Raw genomic sequence first — 20,373 nt, forward strand, 5'->3', positions numbered from 1 at the left:
AAAATACTTCTTGCAATAATATTATGTAATAAGCATATTTATAATTTATTAAACAATTTTGAATTCTTGTTACAATTTTAGTATCTTCCAATCATAAGAGTAGGACTTAGGGATTATTCTGGATTTATTACAAGATTATATGTATACTGAAGCTCTGAAGAATAAATAATATCTCTAAAATATTAATGGACTAAGCATTTTTAAGTGGGAATTATATTGTATTTTTAATTAATAAAAATAATTATAAATTCATCCATACATAAATAACTTATTTCTCAATTGACCATAATAATTTATATATTTTTAAAAGTTATCTTAAAAAATTACTTGAGTTACACATAGATAATTATTTCTAAACAGTATATAATATGCAAAAGTAACATTTTCCATGAGATTTCCCTTGTAGATGAAACTGAAAGAACAAATAATGTGTACCTTGGCACATTATTTGCATATATTTGGTAAATTAATGATGAACAAAATGTGAAACCATCAGCTCAACAACTCCTTAGTTGCTCAACTAGGAAATGCGGAGTTGGATTTATTCAAGAGAAATCTCAAACATTAAAAGTATATTCTAATAGAAGCAAAGCTAAAAGACGTCCCCTTTCTCCCATAATTGGATTTTAAACCTGTCATTTTCAAACTTAACAATAATAAGCCCATTTCTGCCACTCTATGTAAATATATAAATGCTTATATAAGGCTAAGTATAATGGTTTTCATTGCATATTTAATAATGATAAAATGTTACTGATTTCACTGAATGTAATTAGATACAATTTGTTGATAACTATTATAATTTTACTTCTCCCAAGAGCTATAAGATTTATGTTTAAGTCCATTAGCCTACATCAGTGACTTATACTTGTAAATAATTTCAGGTTAAATTAAGCATTTACTTTCATTGGCTTTTTGGATTTCATGTGTTCTTTTACCTTTTGGATGTGACATTTCCACAGTTAACTGAAGTGTCTTTATCCCCCCTAGGACAAGACGAGTGCCTTGAGCCTGAGCAATGTAGCAGGCGTCTTCTACATTCTGGTTGGCGGCTTGGGCTTGGCAATGCTGGTGGCTTTGATAGAGTTCTGTTACAAGTCCAGGGCAGAAGCGAAGAGAATGAAGGTGGCAAAGAGTGCACAGACTTTTAACCCAACTTCCTCGCAGAATACCCAGAATTTAGCAACCTATAGAGAAGGTTACAACGTATATGGAACCGAAAGTATTAAAATTTAGGGGTAGGACTTAGGCCCGACTACAGTGAGTGGGGGATGCATCCTGTGAACGCAGTGTTGTGACCTGTCTGTCCAGTGGTGGTATTGCTTGCTTCTAATTAGAGCTTTATATTTTTGAAAACTTCAGTGCAAATTGGTTCGGTTTTCTTTGGCTGCAGATGTACTGTTTGAAACTTTATGTTGCCAATAGATATCTGCATTGCAAGGGTCAGAAAGATAAAAACAAACCAGAATTGCTCTGTGAAATGATTTAAACAGTATATTCTACCTGAAATTTGGGAAAATTGGAAATTAGATCTGGGCTTCCTTGTACATAGACTGGGCAAATCTTTTCTGTAACAGTTCAATTTTAGGGTAGGTGCTAAAAAATAAGCACAAAATCTGTTCCAAGTGATCAAAACCCAGACAGTTGCCTATTTTTGACAAAGTCATATTGTTTTCTGAGGACCAATACATGTAAAAACTCCAAGGTACAGAGTATGTGCTCAATGAATTTTGGCTCCTCTTCTAATTTGTTTTACATTAGCCATCCTTCTACATTTTTAAAACATGAAATCCCACTTTTTATTTATCTGATGGTAGTCCTTGAGCCAGACCTTTAAGGAAGAGTGATCATCAGAATTTTCACTACAATTCACATTTATTAGATGAAATTCAACTTTTATGCTCAAAGTATCACTAAGGTAAATAGACATTTTAGGCAATACAGCAGTTTTTCCATCAGAGACGTCAGCAATATTTGTGTCCTATAGGAAAGATTCAGAAAAAGATAAAAATTGCAGTGAGTCATTATAAACTATTTTTTTCATTTCCATTGCTTTTAAGCAATCCAGGTCAGCCCCACTTACTCACAACTTCTCATCATGGCACAATAAAAAATTGTAAGCATTCAGTAAAATATAGGAGATGGAGATTTAAAAAAAAAATCTAAATGTTCACTTCTTTCCTCTACTAATAGGAAGTAGCTTTAAAATAAGATCTGAAAGGATTTGTTATTGCTTTTCCTAAAATCAGGACTCTAAAACCCATTTTCTAAAATTATCTATAATAGCTAAGTGAATAGGCTGCTCAGTTTCATTACAATGATAAGTGAGTCTTTGAACTTCCAAGAGATATTTGGTACTTGATGTACCCTAGAGTAAAAAACCCGATATACTTTCAGTAAGATGCACATCTGAGTTTACACCAGCTAAGCACGCTTGATTTTTTATATTTATTTATATGAAAGCTTTTGAAATACTTGTATCTTAAAGCAAAGAGCCAATGCCATCCCTTTTTATCAAGATCTAATTGCTTTCATCCATAATGTAGAAATTAGTGACTGAGTACAATAGCACATAGATAGTTCCAAAACGATTCTTTCCAAATTTTGTGAAAAAGAATTAAGAACTAAATCCTCAATTCACTCGATCCAAACATTTTTAGCATGTCTTATGATAGCAAAACTACAAAGTGGGATAATATCAAGGTGTCTTAGCCATTAGAGGAATGCTTTCATCTTAATGTTTACAGAGTTGATGAGAGACTTTTTTCAAAATGAGAAAAACAATACTTGATTAGTTTTCAGAGCCAATTATTTGGATTGAATTCTGAGATGAATTTTATAAGATGTCCTTACTAGATTTTGTTAACAGTTCATTAAAACTGACTTTTCTTTGGCATAACAAAGGCACTCCAGCCATCATCAGCAAGGTACAAGGGTGGGGAAGCAAAGCAAATAAAAAAAGAGTATTAGAAATTTTTAGAAATAAATGCTGCGTATGCTAGTTCATTTCAAAGTTCAGGGAAGTTATTAAAAGGAGATGTAAATTCCCACGTCATATATATACAATTTACATATAACATTGTTTTTGGAGTCACAACTTGAAATTGAATTTCCTTACATGAATTGCCTTTAGAGGTAGATTTGAACATTTAAGACAATAAATTTCAAATAAATAGGAAGCATTCATTGGACATTTTAAAAGACAGTGGCATTCGGGATAAATGAAATAATCTGTGCCTGTCAAAACTTATAAGTAAGCAGTTTTTATTGTACTCTCAAATTAAAGGAAAACTTTCATAAACTCTATGACCATAATTATGGAAATGATTGATAATTCAAAAATAATATTGCCCCAGAATCCCAAAAACAAAACTGACACCTTCAATCCATGGTAGATTCTACTAAAAAGTGATCATCCCTCAAGGGAACATAAGCCACAACAATCCAACAAAACCCAGACCATATGTAAAATCACTAGAAAGTTTTCCAGTTTGAGGAACCTCAAAAGGTTCACATCAAGATGAATAGAAATGGCATTTTATGGAAGATACAGATGATGTAAGTATAGGAAATAAAAATGCTAAAACAGATTTAAAGAAAAATAAGTCAAAGTTTTATTAAGTAATACACTTCATTGCATTAATCTATAAAATAGGAGGGTGTATTTGAGATTATATGGAATTGTTCAACCTTTGGAAGTTTTCCTTTCCCCACAAACATGATCAAGAAAAGGAAGAAAACAAAAACAGATTTTTCTGGCAAAAGCCTTCTGTAAACACTTTTTAAAAATTACCAGGCTTTTATTAATGGTATTTTAGTATTTCCTCTTGAAGAAAAATTAAAACAAAGCTAAACTAGTGGATTTTAACAAATAATTGTCTATTTTACTTAACATTAAATGTTGAAAGGGAATCTAAGGAAACATATTCAGACTTTGATTTTGGTTTTGTTTAAATTTAGTGATTAGTAGATACCTATGAATTCTCTGGAACTACCTTTCCTGAATCTCTTGTTAAACAAGAGGTGAGTGGTTTGGAGACTCTGAGTGGTTTGGGGACTCTTTCAAAGATTTAAGATGGGCTAATACATTGGTTTGGATTAGAATCGTGGATATTCATTTTTCTTGTTTTCATCAGCATATGACTTTATCTAACTAATATAAACTTCCTAAATCTGCTCCCAAATTGTTTTCTTTAGAAGATTATGGAAAATGTCAGTGCTGTAACTGGAGTATTCCATATAGTTAGGTACTCACTAAAGGGTTCTGACCCCCAAAATGTCCATCTAAAACACATAAAATGGAAAAGATTACACTAGAAAGTTATTTAGCATCTTGATACCAAGTCTTGTCTTATGTTTCTTAAATACATTTTGTTGCTAGATTTTCTTGATATAAATAGTCCTGCTTTGCTAATACTTCTTTTTATACACACACCCAAAACATATGTACTTTAATATTGAGTAGGAAAACATTCACCTCCAATAACACAGTCTCCCCAGAGTCTCACTTCAAAAAACAAGACTATTGCAGCCATGTACACATTTTCGTTCCCTTGGTGAAATTATTCTATATGGGTGAGGTTCTTGATTAAGGGATTCTTTCAAATGCTCAAATGGAATCGAATTGTTTCATTTCTAACTTCCTCACTGGTGCAGTGAAATTCAATTCTGTTCAATTTAAAATAGTGGGCAATGTATTCATTTGCATTTTTAAGGTACAATTTACATACAATAAAACCTACCCTTTTTAGTGTACAGTTCTGCAGGTTTGATAAATTATGAATAATTTTAGTATATTATTCTATCAGTTTCATTTACAAGAAAGATAAAAAGTATCTTCCTATATAAGGTCATTCATCCACTCAACAAATATTTACTGAGTGCCTATTATGTGCCAAATAAAAGACAGAAGGACTTTGATTTCAACGGACTAATAGAAGATAATCAGGTAGAAGTGTTGTTTTTCTCTAAAATCCTTGTTATATTTCCTTGATTTCTAAATATAAAAACTATCCATGTTTCTGTGAAGACCATATCCTGAGTTCTGATTATGATGATAAGTATTAATTTTTAAGACTGTTTACTGAAACAGAACTGTGAGATTGACCTTGATTTTGTCATTTATATGTCATTACTAGCAATTTGACTTCAACTTTCTGAAGTTTTCAGAGTAACTGATCTGTAAACATTTTTACTCCACCAGTTTTTAAACTAGTTACTAATTTCATTACTTAATATATAATTATTCTAATATTTAAGCTCCAGGGCAGAATAAACACAGGGATGGAATTTCCTAAAGATTTGGATAAACTTGAATTCACAACAGGGAATTAGATACATGCTGAGTTGTGAGTTATGAACTAAGTCGTAACAAACTCAGGGAATCACTCCTTTACCCTATTTTCCTCTTAAGTTATAATTCTAGCTACTAGAAAGAATTTAGACAGTGAATGAACAGTAACGAGACTAACATAATAACAGTGCCTGTTTCTCCTTTGTGTAATGTTATCTGCTATGTAATGTGATAAGGAGCAGGAATTTACTGATTTCAGATCCCTGACTCTATAACCTCAATATGGGAGGTTCCCCAGTCATGACCATTCAGTAGGCTTTGAAACATATCCCTTTTCAGTGCACCCCTTTTAAATACAGTTCTTAAAATATGAGCCTTAGTGTCCATAATAGCATAGAGTGAACTATATGTCACTAATTGTGCTGTTCTGGGTCATGTCTATAACTGGTGTGAATGAATGAAGTGTCTGTGGATAGGTCTGTGTTATAAAACAGGAAGATCTGTCATGAATAGTCTATACATATCGTTTGTTTAGGTACTTCATTAGTTCTGGTAGTCTAATCCTTGCACTGTAAAGACATTTCATGACAAGGAAATACTATTTAAAGAATGTTGTCAAACATAAAAGAGCTTTTAAGCTCATCCAGAAGTACTAAGATATACAGTGCAGCAAGTTAAAAGATGTTTCCTGCCCAGATTTACTAACAGTAGTTAAATATTATAATTTTAGAATTAGTTTTTCCACAGGTAGGACCACAAACTCTAGACAGATTCATTCTTCGGTGTAGTTAAGCTTTCCTTTCCCTGGATAAGCAGTTTTCATATGACCAAAAGAACATGGAAAAAAATGCAGATGTCTAATTATTTATATTTCGGTGTTTGTTGTGGAACATATTGTTGAAGAAACAGAAATATGGTAACACTTCGCGTTCTTTCTGCTTCCTTTCCATGCAACCCAGCTGACCTTTTCTGAAGCCATAAGAAACAAAGCCAGGTTATCCATCACTGGGAGTGTGGGAGAGAATGGCCGCGTCTTGACGCCTGACTGCCCAAAGGCTGTACACACTGGAACTGCAATCAGACAAAGTTCAGGATTGGCTGTCATTGCATCGGACCTACCATAAAAACCAAAAAAATAATCGAGTGCCTTAATTAAACTGTTGGTGACTGGTGGAAACGCAGCCCTGAGGGACACGCCACGCGCGGGTCTTTGCTAAACCAATCCTTTGGCTGAGAGCGGGAAGTCCGTCCTAACGCGCTGGCCGGACATCAGCAGCAGCAACGTGTGCATGAGCTCAGCTCGGAAACCCAAACTCAGATTTTATATCAGGAAAACTCACAATTGAGGTTTTTTTCGGGGAGTGGGTGGGGGAGGGATCTGGGATGGGTGTATTAACAGCAACAAATTTCATTCGAGTGGACTCAAAAACTAATCAGACTTGTGAGTTAGCGCATTAAACTGTGAAGTTCTTGCTCAGAAAGGCCTTTGTCTTCACCGGAAAGGATAAAATAGTTGTAGAAGTCCGTGAACATGCTAACCTGTGTCTCCAGAACATCCATATAGTCCATGGAAGAAAATCCAGCTGAGAAAACAAATCACTAAACTGTGATAAGAAAATAATGAACAAACATGTAAAACCAGTGGGAAAAAAAATAAAGGAAGTATGTACACTTACTTTGGAGAAAACAAATACTGAAACATGCTTGCTTTTTAACTGACGTAAATTCAGTAGAGGACAACACAATTCTTTTTTCTAACCATCTTAGGGAACAATACATTGCAATAATTGATATAAATGCCATCACTGTAATAAACTTTAGAGACTTTTTTTTATAAAAGTTGTTGGTCATCTTCTTGTTTGCTGTAACCTTCGCTATGTCACCTGAGTCGGTTCACCGACTGCATTTGTCTCACAACCAGGAAGAAAAGCAAAAGGAAGAAAACGTTTAGGTTCAATCATCAGTCTGCGGTGTAGACTCAAAAGAGATGACAGGTCACTCATGTTAATGGTATTATTTATAATCTCATTCTGTGTACAACATTGTGGTTTTTGTACCCACCAAAAAGAATAAAACAGCAGATGTTCTTACAATATCTACAGAGCTTAAAAGTTTTTTCTTATCGTTATAAAAGTTATTTGAGAAATTATAAGACTATAAGAGAGATTGTGTTAGTGGTGGGCCATAGTGGAAAATGTAGCTAGCCCTCATTATTTTTTGCATACTAAGCTACCCCTCCTTTTCAGATCTTTGACTCATTAACAGATTAAATTGTCAAAGATGGAGTCTTTGAGTTGGGGAATGAATCACTGTCCTAACAACAACATACCTTGTAATTGTGTGTTGAAATTTTACTTGACTGTATTTTGCTGCATAAAATTATGTGTCTCTTGGGCTTCTCCCCTTATTCCTATTGTTCCCTTTAAATCATACGAAGGCATTCATAATAGCTTGGGGTAGATAACAAACGAAGAATTAGTCTTTGTTTTCAACTGGAAATTGTAAAGAAAATTATACTCATGTTTATTTATAAAAATCACCTTATGTATGAATTAAACTAACATGGTTCAAAAGAAGGTTTGGTTCATTTGAAATAATAAATAAGTACTCTAATACAGATAAAAATCATGTACTTAGGGTATTGGCAGAAAGCACAAGTTAGGATGATTTCAGAAGTCTGGCCTTGAAGGATGAGTTGAGTTTTAACAGGAGGAGAAGGTGTTAAGAGCCATATGAGTGAGCAGTGGCCCAAAGCCATGCACATCAGTGGCTCATTTAAGGAATGAATGCCATTAGATGGGCTACTGAGAGCACAGGGATATTATGGAAGATAAAGTTGGAAAAGCTGAAGGATTGATTTTCTTCCATCAACTCTCAAGATCCCATTCGCCATTCAATCTCTGTGCTGCAGTAAGAGCAATCTTAAACAGTATAAATCACACACACACACACACACACACACACACACACACACACACAGGTCCCTCAGGAAAAATTCCAAGCTCTTGAGAAGATCACATGAGCCCCTTCATGACCTGGCGCTTGCTTATTTCTTCCAGGACTTCTCTCACTTCTATCCAGCTATTCCCGTCAGCAAATGAACCTCCAAAGCAGCACATGGAGCACTGCATAGACTATTTCCTCAGTGCGTAACTCCTCCCTGTCTCCTCTTTACCTGAGTAACTTGTACTCATCCTTCAATACTCCAACTGAATTTTACTTACCCTGAAAAGATTTCCATGGCTATCCACCACCCCCCTGCCTGTGAGACTGAGTTAGGTGCCCTTTTTCATGTCTTTCTCCCATCACGGCACTTACCATACTGCGTTGTAATTGCCTGTGTACTCGTCTGTATAACTACTAGACTGGAAGCTCCTTGAGGGCAGGGACTGTGTCTATCTTGTTCACAGTTGTATCCCCAGCACCCAGCACAGTGCCTGGCATATTGTAGGTGCTTAATAAATATTTGTTGAATGAATGAGTGAATTGAATTGAATTAATTTAATTAAGTGAAAGCAGAAAAACAGCATCTTTTCCTATTGACAGTCTCTAGAGTATATTTTAGGTAATATGGTCCCCAATTTAATGATCATTCGACCCATGATTATTCAAGTTTATGATGATATGCATTCAGTACAGTACTCGATAAGTTACATGAGATATTCAACACTTAGTAATAAAATAGGCTTTGTGTTAGATGACTTTGAGGCTAATATAAGCGTTCTGAACACAGGTAAGGTATGCTAAGCTAACCTACTATGTTCAACAAGTTAGATGTATTCAACGTATCTTCAACTTATACTATTTCAACTGAAGATGGGTTTATTGGGATATAAACCTATTGTAAGTTGAGGGGCATCTGTATATGGTGAGCCAAATGAAGCTTGCAGGTTGGCTGATTTCATAGTGTTGTCTATGTCACTGGAAAGCATGGCTTAAAAAAAAAAGTTGATCTGATAAATATTCTGATCAGATAAGACTATACTCCATGTAATTGTATATAGTTGTGGAATCATTTGTTTGGCTGGATAAACTGTTTAAAAAAACAAAACAAAAACTAACACAGAACAGGGTTTTGGCGTGGTTTTTAGCCATACTTCCAAAGGTATCTTTCATTTAAGCCTCAGAGTGGATTCATGATATGATGTTAGAGAGTTATTTCTTATAGTAAAGAATAATTGTGGCCAAAACAAAATTGGGATTGGGATTTTCCTTCCATGTGGCAAAGAACAAGGGTTCATTTGATTTTTTCTGAATCTGAAGAAAATGGTAGGTTGAGCAAACTTCCATTGCATAAATACCTGTTTTTTAGCCACCTGTACTGACAAACTGGAAAGTGTCATGAACAACAAAGTAAGTAAAAAACACAGAAAATATATAATATCACTAAAGAAAATTTTTGTTAAATCACAATGCCTAGTACATGGCTTGAGGGAAAACGTTACTTAGGAGTTTCATAGTCCCTCATTCTCAAGTATAAAGACAGCTCATTCAAGTAATATACCGTTATGATTTCCTTCTCAGAGTTTGTACATTTCACCAACACTTCTGAAGTTCCTAAACATTTAGTAATGGCTTAAAGCTGTGTCTGTAGAACATTATTTGTGCAGTTGGGTAGGTCTGTAGTCATAGGCAATCAATGTTTCAATAAATGATTTAATGAACTGTTTGACTAAATGAATAAAGAAATGAATGAATAAAGACCCTCTAAAGAATTTCATGATCATTCCCCGTATGAAAACTTCTGCCAGCTCCTCAGAGCTAATTGCCAACATAAATGGGAATCTTTCAGCATTTTTTTAAAACAAAGAAGGGATGTGGAACAATTTTGTTCAAAACTGGCTCAATCTAGAGATTTGCCTAATCCTTTGGCCACCTTAAACTGATGCTGTGTCAAACTTCTAAAACAGGGCATTTTAAAAATCCCATCTGCCTGAGATTTTCTCAGAACCATACTTCCCACCAATATTCTCTTTTTACATCTAAGCACAGTCAGTATCAGCCAGCATCTTTAAGCTTCCAAGACTACCATCAAAGTAGGTGACTGCAGGCTCGTTGGGACTTGCACAGGAACGGGTGACACTAACTTGAGATTTAATGAAAACCCTGAGGCTTGACCTGGTAGGTCTACATCCATGTCATCCTTGGTCACAGCTTCACATCTAAATCATTCTATTAATCTCTCTGTGTCTTGTCCACATTTTCCTCCCAATACTCTTCTGTACTTTTCTTCCTTCTCCCCATTCATCTTCCCACCACTTTTCTCTCTCTCTGACTGCCACCAGTCTCCCTAGGACCCTCATATGAAGTAAGGAAGCCCTGAACATCCTCAAGTTCTCCCCAGAGCACTGTCCCAACTCCTGATAATACCACTCCATGTACCACAAGCCTAGAAGGAAAAGGAATGTCAGTCCTTACAATTACAGCCCACATATAAAAATCCTTCCCCGTGAATGTTCCCAACACGAAGAAATGATAAATATTTGAGATGATGGCTATGCTAATTGCCCTTATCTGAATACTCTAAATTATATATATATCAAAACATCACTATGCACCTCATGAATATGTACAACTATTGTCAATTAAAAATTAAAATTAAAACATGACAATAGGCAAAAAAATTTCTTCTCATCTAATCATACTGTCAAAATGCCCTGCCTCCTTGTCCATTTTTGCCTGCTGACTTATCTGTAATTGCCCCAGATTCATACATGATTTTGGCATTTGGCTTATTCTTCCTGTGCACCCCAAGTTCTATTATCATCCTAAACAACTTCAAGGTCAGTACAGATGCTTCATCTAACCCTTAGTCCTGCAGTTCTTTGACTTCCCATGGGTCTTTGCCTCTATGCTATTTGCACCAAAGGAAATGCATCAGATCTTGTGATTGTTTACCTTCTCATCTTGCTTCAGATGATGACCCACTTTTCTTCCTTGCACACGCTAGTGACGGAAAAGAGTGGCCTTTAATCCACTATTGAACTCCTCTACTTGGCTATGTCACTTTACCAAAATGTTCTTTCCAAGATCACCAATAAATATCTTTAGCCATATTTAAATAAACTCTTCAATATGGAACAAAATCAAATTGATCTCTTTATGTATTGGCATGGATGATACTATTATATTCCCCCTAATTCTTATTTATTTCTTCTTAATCTATTTTATATTCCCCATTTCCCTCAACCAGTCCTTACATGTTGCTATTACTCAGGTGTGTACCCTTTGCCCCCTTCTCTTCTTATAAGAATATTCCACCTGGTTGATGTCACTATTATCAAGCTGTCTACAGTCACCTATACATTATCAACAACGAAATCTGTGTCTTCCATTGAAGTCTTACATACTCAGTTGCCTACTGTTTATCTCTTTTTGACTTCTCTATTATAACATATCAAATTTCCTCATTTTTCACTCTACATTCCCACCTCCTCTTGTATCCCTGTTTCAGTGAGTGGCATTAGCATTCATCTAATCTCCCAATTCATGAGAATCATTCCATAACCTTTCCATTCCATAATCATTCCATAATCATTCCATAATCATTCCATAATTCTTCCTCATTCACACATCCAATCAATCAACATCTTAAATTCCCTTATCTTTCATCTCTCCTTTCTCTGTCCCGTACTCATCATCCATATTATGACTGACTTGATTCAGGGACTCAGAATATCTCACCATTATTACTACAACTATTTCCTAATAGGTTTCCTTGCTTCTTGTTCACTTATATCCCCCTCTAATTCACTTCCTACATGGCTGCCAGAGTAATTTTCCTAAAACATAAATATGATCCTGTCACCTTCCTGATTAAAATAACTCTATATCAAATATATGAGGTCTGTCAACATCTTCTGTGTCATCTCTCACCTACTTTCCACTCCAATAACATTAAATCACTCACAGCTCCAGTTTCCAGAATGCTTCATCTTCTTCCCCTTCTAAGTTTTGCCAATTTTTCCCTCTACCTGGATTGCCCCTATTTCAGAAAAGATTTCCAATTATAATCAACAAAATCTACTCTAGCTTAGTTAAGCAACAAGTAAATTTGTTAATGGAAATGAGATAGTTTCCCAGATGAGTGAAGACAGAGAATCAGTGCTGAAGGCCAAGTAGCCAAGAATGATATTCAAATCAGGCCACTGATCTGCTCCCAAGCCATATCCAACTAATAGTGGACACATATATCAAAGTTGGCAGGAAGTACATAGAACATGAGAACATAGAACACTGCTGCTAGGACTTCTTTTTCTACTGCTTCTGAAAGTGCGATGCGTCTCTAGTGTACACTATCACTCTATCACCTCCGCAGGAAAGAGCTCCATGCATGGTCTCTTTCCAATTCAAACCTCAGGTAGGAGTATCTAACTGGTGGAGCTAGGTCACATGCCTATGACACAGCAAAAAGGGAGACCAAATACTTGCTATTACTAGAGAACCATAATGTGGAATATATACACAAAATTATTCAAAAGAAGCTGAGTGGGCACAAAGTGTTGCATATGTCGTTTTTCCTTCACATGTAATTTCTACTCATTCATCTAAAAACCACCTCTTCAGGTAGACATTCTTGATTCTCTTAATTTGGAGATCCTTTTCAAAAAATTTCCCTAGGTCCTATGTTTACCTCTATAATAGCACTTATACCACTGTTACATGATTGTTTTATAAATTTCTCCACTCTTTGGTTCCACAGGCAACAATGAGTAGTAGAAAGAACAAATTATCAGCATTAGAATCAGACAAAACTAAATGTGAATCCTTGTTCTGACACTGACTCTCTGGCCTCTGGAAAAAACCTGTTGTTCACATACAAAATAGGAGCAATAATACCTAGCATTTGATGTTGCTGTGAAGTTGAGAATAAATGTTTATAAATTGCTTATCATAGTAGCTGGTAATAGGAGCTCAATAAATGAAGCTATACTTATTTCTTTCTGTAGCCCTGAGCTTCAGCTTCTAGGAAATAAAACACTTCAAAAATGTCACTTTTGCCCTAACAATAAGAAAAAGCCTAATCATCTACAAAATTATATTTTTTGGTACAAATCAGAACACTGCTCATGGTGACCAAGTAAATTGAATTCCAAAGAAGGACAAACCCCTTCAAAAAGAGATGAGCTACACAGTTTTGCAACTGGTACAGCAGAAAGGAAGTGGGCTGTACTGGCAGTAACACAAGTGGGTAAGAATAATTCAGGTAAATATTAACAAATTCTTAAAGACCAAGTGTTGGCAAGTTTGTCAGTTTGAAACAGTTGAGGTTGCTGAACAAAGAGAATTTGAATTCACTTGGAAGCTCTTTCTCATGACCCTCGACTGGATGATTAGAAGAAAGATTGGGAGCAGGGTAGGAGACCAGAGACTTCATTGGAGGGGCAAGTGTGCAGGAGGTCAATAGCAGCTACTGGGATACTCAACATGCCTGACTTCACAGATCCTTCTCTTCCACAAAGTCGATGGCTTTTTAGGCTACTGGAAAAGGAGCAACAAATTCTTTCATCTTCACATCACAGACAAGGAACCATTGCCTCTAGAGAAGGAATAGAAGCAAAAATTATCTACCCCTGGTAGAGAGGCAGGAAACTGTCATGGGCCCAAGATCCTATACTTATACAATTCAGAGGGATACTATGATGGAGAGAGGCAGAAAACTCCCATCAAAGATCAACCACAGTTTTCCTTCCAGGAGATGGAAGGGTAGAAATACTGAGAAAGTCCCATCCCTGAGGATAAGGTGAAAACCGCCTGCCTAAGACTGAGGCTGGGCAGGCACAACAGAAAATTCTAGCTTGCTTCCAATACAAGCACAGCATTGATTAACAAACAACACCTGTCTACTTCTGAAATGAGGGATAGGAGCACAGCGGAATAGAAGCCTCCACTGTGACAAAGGAGTGCAGGAATGAAGGCAGGAATAAGGAGCAAGAGAAAAAAGATCTTGCAATTCAGCCTCCACCTTAGGCACAAGGTAACAACAGCCTATTACTAGATGACTTCGAAGCCATCACTGAAAGTGATGCTAGCAACAACAAAACCCAAACTCAGCTCAACCCCTAACTAGATTTACTCACCTCTCCCCAAAATTAAGTCCTTACAAAAAAAGAGAAGTGTCATTTACATATGTGTTGTATAGTACTCACCTCAGTCCCTATTGCTTTTCTCCTACTAAGTCCAGAATTTAATTTTTAAAAAGTTTGGAAAGCAATAAGACACACTTTGGGAGGCCGAGATGGGCAGATCACGAGGTCAGAAGTTCGAGATCATCCTGACCAACATGTTGAAACCCCATCTGTACTAAAAATACAAAAATTAGCAGGGCTTGGTGGCGCATCCATGTAATCCCAGCTACTTAGGAGGCTGAGGCAGGAGAATCACTTGAACCCGGGAGGCGGAGGTTGGAGTGAGCTGAGATCACGCCACTGCACTCCAACCTGGGCGGTACAGTGAGACTCCATCTCAGAAAAAAAAAAAGAAAAGAAAAGCAACAAAACAATAACTCATTGCCAAGAAATAAAGCAGTAAGTAGAATCATACTTAGAGACCCAGATTTTGAAACTATAACACAGGGACTTTTAACAAATGCTTTCATCAGAATTCTGAGATGACCTCTAATGATGCAAGCCCTTCTTCTCTTCTTGAGTGTGGATGAGGTTTGTGAACATGAGAGCATATCACACCTGTGATTATGATATGCTGTATGAGAAAAGATTTTTTTCAGATATTGAGGTCCTTAATCAGTTTAGTTTACCTAAAGGGAGATTATCCTAGGTGGGCCTGACCTAATAAGGTGAGTTTTTAAAAGGAATTCTAGAGGTTCGAAACAAGAAATCAGACAGATGTGCTGCTGTTAGTCTAAAAGAATGGCATCTTATAACCTGCCATGTAATGAGGATCTGCATGGGTCTAACACATATGTAAAAGTAAAATTGATGACAACAATTGCATAAAAAATGGGAAGAATTGAAATTATACTATTTTAAGATTCTTGCACTACATAAAATGACATAATATTATTTAAAGTAAATTTGATAAGTAGAAGTATATTGTAAACCCTAGGGAAAACACAACAAAAAAATTCTATTACAAAAGGCATAACTCATGAGTTATTACTGGAGATAAAATGGAATCATAAAATAAAACTCGAAAGAAAGGATGAAAAGAAAAAAGGAGCAAAGAAACTGATGGACAAATAGAAAACAACTAGCAAGATGATAGATTTAAATACAACTATATTAATAATTATATTTAATATAAATGGTCTAAACATTCCTATTAAAGACAGACACGGCAGTTAGAAGAAAAAGCAAGGCCCAGCTATATGTTCTCTATAGGAAATCCACTTAAAATGAAACCAAAGCCACAAATATAATTTTGTAAATGCTTGATTCAAATTACTGAGTGAATGAACAAAATTTGTAAATGTCAGAAAAATATAACATGTGAGAAAAAAATTAAATGGCGAGAAGGTACAGAATCTGACCAAAGTTGTGGACGTGCATATATCAACAAAATTTTACCTAAAATTTAAGATGACTCACAAGCATCCTCTTGAAATCTATGCATATATGCTTCTAGCTACACAAGGATTGCAATTTTATCAATAATATTTTCAAAGTCTAATTCTTTGTTTATTTAATTTGCAACTGAATTTTATGTTGCAACAAATGAGGTAAAGAACTGAGGCTCTAAACTTAGTCAAGAGTTACTGTGTGTAGTTATGCAATAACTCAAAAACACTAAACTTCTGTGATTCTCTGCTATACAATAGACAGCGGAAAAAGTATTCAAGCCTGATATTTACATGATTGTTATGTATATATTGAGGTGAGAATAGTTACAGTTAATTATTACCATTTAACTGTTAAATGTATGTGTTAATGTAAGTGTATGAAACAAATTGCTTCATACCATTTTAAAACATTCACTTATTCAAAATGCATTGGTAGTAGATAAGAACATTAAGAATGTGTTATTTATTTGAATAAACCTAATTCCTTTTCCAAGGCCAGGATTAAGATGAGGTAAATGTAGTATTTGCTTCAAGCATAAAATTTAAGGAGGAGCCAAAAGACTCAGTATGACAGAAATTTAAGCTTCTGAGTCTTTGTTTACGCAGTGTCTTCTAATTGAAAGCTCCTCTCTGCTTTTGTGTCTTTGCTAACAAATTCCATCTAGGACTCAGTTCAGGAGTCACTCATTCTAAGACTTTCCTGAACTTTCCTGAACTTAGGAAAAACTGGCCCTTGTACATGCTTTTATGAGATCACTTATCATCTGTCTACTCTAAATGCATTCACTGTAAGCCAAATCAAAGGCAAAAACTGTTTCATACAATTTTGTAACTTCTATGCCAGAACGGGCACCCAGGAGCACTTTATAAACACTGAATGAAAGAAGGGAGGGAAAGAGAGAAAAAGGGGTAGAGAATGAGGGAGGGACGGGTAGAAAAAAATAAGGAGTCATCTAATGAGAAAGAAGGGAATGGATCATCATCTGATGAGAAAACACCTGGAGTAAAGTTTTGTTTAGGTTCTCTAGCTACATCAGTTAGGACTATTTCAGTTTTTTGTTTTGTTTTTTTTTTTTTTTGAGACAGTCTCGCTCTGTCGCCAGGCTGGAGTGCAATGGCGCATTCTTGGCTCACAGCAACCTCTGCCTCCTGGGTTCAAGTGATTCTCCTGCCTCAGCCTCCCAAGTAGCTGGGACTACAGGCGCACGCCACCATGCCCAACTAATTTTTGTATGTTTAGTAGAGACAGGGTTCCACTATGTTGGCCAAGATGGTCTCGATCTCTTGACCTCGTGATCTGCCTGCCTCGGCCTCCCAAAGTGCTGAGATTACAGGCATGAACCACCACGCCCGGCCAGACTATTTCAGTTTTAAGCAACAGAAACTCCAATTCAACTAGCTTAAAGCAAAACCAATACAAAGAGAACAGACATATTCTAAAATTACACCCTAGATTTAATTTATGGAGTTATTACTAAGTGACAGCATAGAAAGGCCAATATCACTGAAAAATGTGAATTACTTGCATTTCCTGGAAGAAGAGGGCATGGCACAACACACCATGCCGGACTTAAGAGATGCATAGGGTTTTGGTCAGGAAGCAGAAGCAGTAATGAGGGTAAAGACCAGGCCACAGCCCTTACTGTCATTTTCATGGAAAAGGCAAAGCAGGGCGGGATGAACAGTTTAGGATTAATCAGTTTGAAAAACTCAAGTGGGCTGTAGGCCCACATAGGTGGACTGTGGTTATCTAGTATCTGGCTGTGAGTTGATTTAGGGCAGGGGAAATACAGTCATGTGTCACTTAACAATTGGAATATGTTGTTCTGAGAAATTGGTCATTAGGCAATTATGTCATACGAACATCATAGAGTGCACTTATACAAACCTAGATGGTACAGCCTGGTACACACCTAGGCAATAATGGTAGAGCCTATTGCTCCTAGGCTACAGACTTGTGCAGCATGTGACTGTGCTGAATGCTCTAAGCAATTGTAACACAATGGCATTTGTGTATCTAAACATATCTAAACAGAGAAAAGGTACAGTAAGAATGTAGTATAAAAGATTTTAAATGGCACACCTGTATAGGGCACTTACCATGAATGGAGCTTGCAGAACTGGAAGTTGCTCTGGGTGTCAGTGAGTGAGTGGTGAGTGAATGTGAAGGCCTAGGACATTTGTGTATACCACCACAGGCTTTATAAACACTGTATGCTTTGGCTACACTAAAGTTATAAAAAATATTTTTCTTTCTTCAACAACACATTAACCTTAGCTTACTGTAATGTTTTTACTTTATAAACTTTTTTCATTTCTCAAACTTTTTGATTCTTATAATAACAGTTTAAAACACAAACACATTTTATAGTTGTACAAAAATATTTTCTTTCTTTTTATTCTTATTCTATAAGCTTTTTCAATTTTTAAAATTTTTTTGTTAAGAACTAAGACACAAACACACACATTAGTCTAGGCCTACACAGACCATCAATATCACTGTCTTCCACCCCCACATCTTGTCCCACTGGAAGGTCTTCAGGGGCAACAACAGGCATGGAGTCATCATCCCCTAGGATAACAGTGCCTTCTTCTGGAATCCCTCCTGAAGGGCCTGCCTAAGGCTGTTTCACAGTTAACTTTTTTTTATAAGTAGGAGTACATTCTAAAATAATGATAAAAAGTATAGTATAGTAAATGAACTACTAACACAGCTGTTTATTATCAAGTATTATGTACTCTACAAAATTGTATTGCTAGACTTTCATACAACTGGCAGCGCAGTTATTTACAACAGCATCACAACACACATGTGAGTAATTTGTTGTGCTATGACATTAAAACTACCACGTCACTAGGGGATAGGAATGATCACTTTCATGGTAATCTTACAGTATCACCATGGTATTTTTGCAGTGTGTCGGAGACAGTCTAAAATGTCTCCTTATCCTGTGCATGACTGTATTGGTTTGGTGTGTGAGACTTAGATAAAGGAGGTGGTTGAGGCATATAGACATGGGATTGGTTTGCATATGAAAGACCTGCTTGGCTGAGTCCTTTGCTATTTCTAATAATTGGCTAGGCCTGGAAAAAGCAGTCTCTCTTCAGTCAGAAAGGCCAAAAATACCAGAGCATTAAGAAAACAGAAAAGAATTTGCAAATATTTTCTCCCATTCTATAGGTTGTCTGTTTACTCTGTTGATAGTTTCTTTTGCTGTGCAGAAGCTCTTTAGTTTCATTAGGTCCATTGTCAATTTTTGGTTTTGTTGCATTTGCCTGTAAGGTCTTAGTCATAAATTCTTTGTCTAGGACAATGACTAAGAGAGATTTTCTTAGGTTGTCTTATAGAATTTTTGGAATTTCAGGTCTTCCATTTTAGTCTTTAACCCATCTTGAGTTAAATTTCGTATATGGTGAGAGGTAGTGGTCCAGTTTCATTCTTCCGCATATGATTAGCCAGTTTTCCCAGGACCATTCATTGAATAAAAGGTATCCTCTCCTCATTGTTTATTTTTGTTGACTTCGTTGAAAGTCAGTTGATTGTAGGTGTGTGGCTTTACTTCTTTGTTCATTATTCTGTTCTATTGGTTTATGTGTCTATTTTTGTACCAGTAGCATGCTGTTTTGGTTACTATAGCCTTATAGTATAACTTGAAGTCAGGTCATGTAATGCCTCCAGCTTTGTCCTTTTTGCTTAGGATTGCTTTGGCTATTCAGGCTCTTTTTTGGTTCCATATGAATTTTAGAATAGTTTTTTTCTAACTCTGTGAAAAATGACATTGGTAATTTGAAAGGAATTGCATTTGAACCTATAGATTGCTTTAGGCAGTATGGCCGTTCTAATGATATTGATTCCTCCTATCTGTAAGTTTTTCTATTTGTTGGTGTCATTTATAATTTCTTTCATCTGTGTTTTGTGGTTATTTTTGTAAGAGAACTTTGACCTCCTTGGTTAAATGTATTCCCAGGCATTTTATTTTTGTGTGTGGCTCTTGTAAATGGGATTGGGTTCTTGATTTGGTTCTCAGCTTGGACGTTATTGGTGTATAGAAATGCTCCTGGTTTTTATATGTTGATTTAGTATCCTAAAACTTTACTGAAGTTGTTCATCAGGTCTAGGAGTCTTTTGAAGGAATCTTTAGGGTTTTCTAGGTGTAGGATCATGTTATTAGTGAACAGAGATAATCTGACTTCCTCTTCTCCTATTTGAATGCCTTTTATTTTTTCTCTTGCCTGATTGCTCTGGCTAAGACTTTCCGTGTATGTTGAATAGGAGTGTTAAGAGTGGACATCTTTGTCTTGTTCTAGTTCTTAGGAGAAATGTTTCCAACTATTGCTCATTCAGTATGATGCTGGCTATGGGTTTGTCATAGGTGGCTCTTATTATTTTGAGGTAATAAGGTTACCTCAAAAGCACTGAGGTTCCTTAAATGCCTGGATTGTTGAGGGTTGTCATCATGAAGAGATCTTGGGTTTCATCAAATGCTTTTTCTGCATTTACTGAGATAATCATAGGGTTTTTGTTTATAATCCTGTTTATGGGTGGGTCACATTTATTGAT

General features: G+C 36.0%; 1 protein-coding gene across 5 annotated transcripts in view; it reads left to right on the forward strand.

Moving 5' to 3' along the window:
• The window catches only part of GRIA4 (glutamate ionotropic receptor AMPA type subunit 4), a 377,201-nt gene extending 368,430 nt beyond the window's left edge, over nucleotides 1–8,771 (forward strand). For 2 of the 5 annotated variants that reach the window (XM_055356275.2, XM_055356276.2), the window contains exons 16-17: nucleotides 991–1,238; nucleotides 6,253–6,341. In XM_055356275.2, coding sequence (XP_055212250.1) covers nucleotides 991–1,236 — 246 coding nt within the window. In that variant the 3' untranslated portion in view covers nucleotides 1,237–1,238; nucleotides 6,253–6,341. Of the gene's footprint in view, nucleotides 1–990; nucleotides 1,261–6,252 lie in introns of all 5 variants that reach the window. The other 3 variants (XM_055356274.2, XM_004052060.5, XM_055356277.2) reach the window with 2 other exon arrangements.
• The last annotated feature ends 11,602 nt before the right edge of the window (nucleotides 8,772–20,373 follow it).

Source organism: Gorilla gorilla, chromosome 9, assembly GCF_029281585.2.
Source record: "Gorilla gorilla gorilla isolate KB3781 chromosome 9, NHGRI_mGorGor1-v2.1_pri, whole genome shotgun sequence".
In the NCBI taxonomy this organism is placed as follows: Eukaryota; Metazoa; Chordata; class Mammalia; order Primates; family Hominidae; genus Gorilla; species Gorilla gorilla.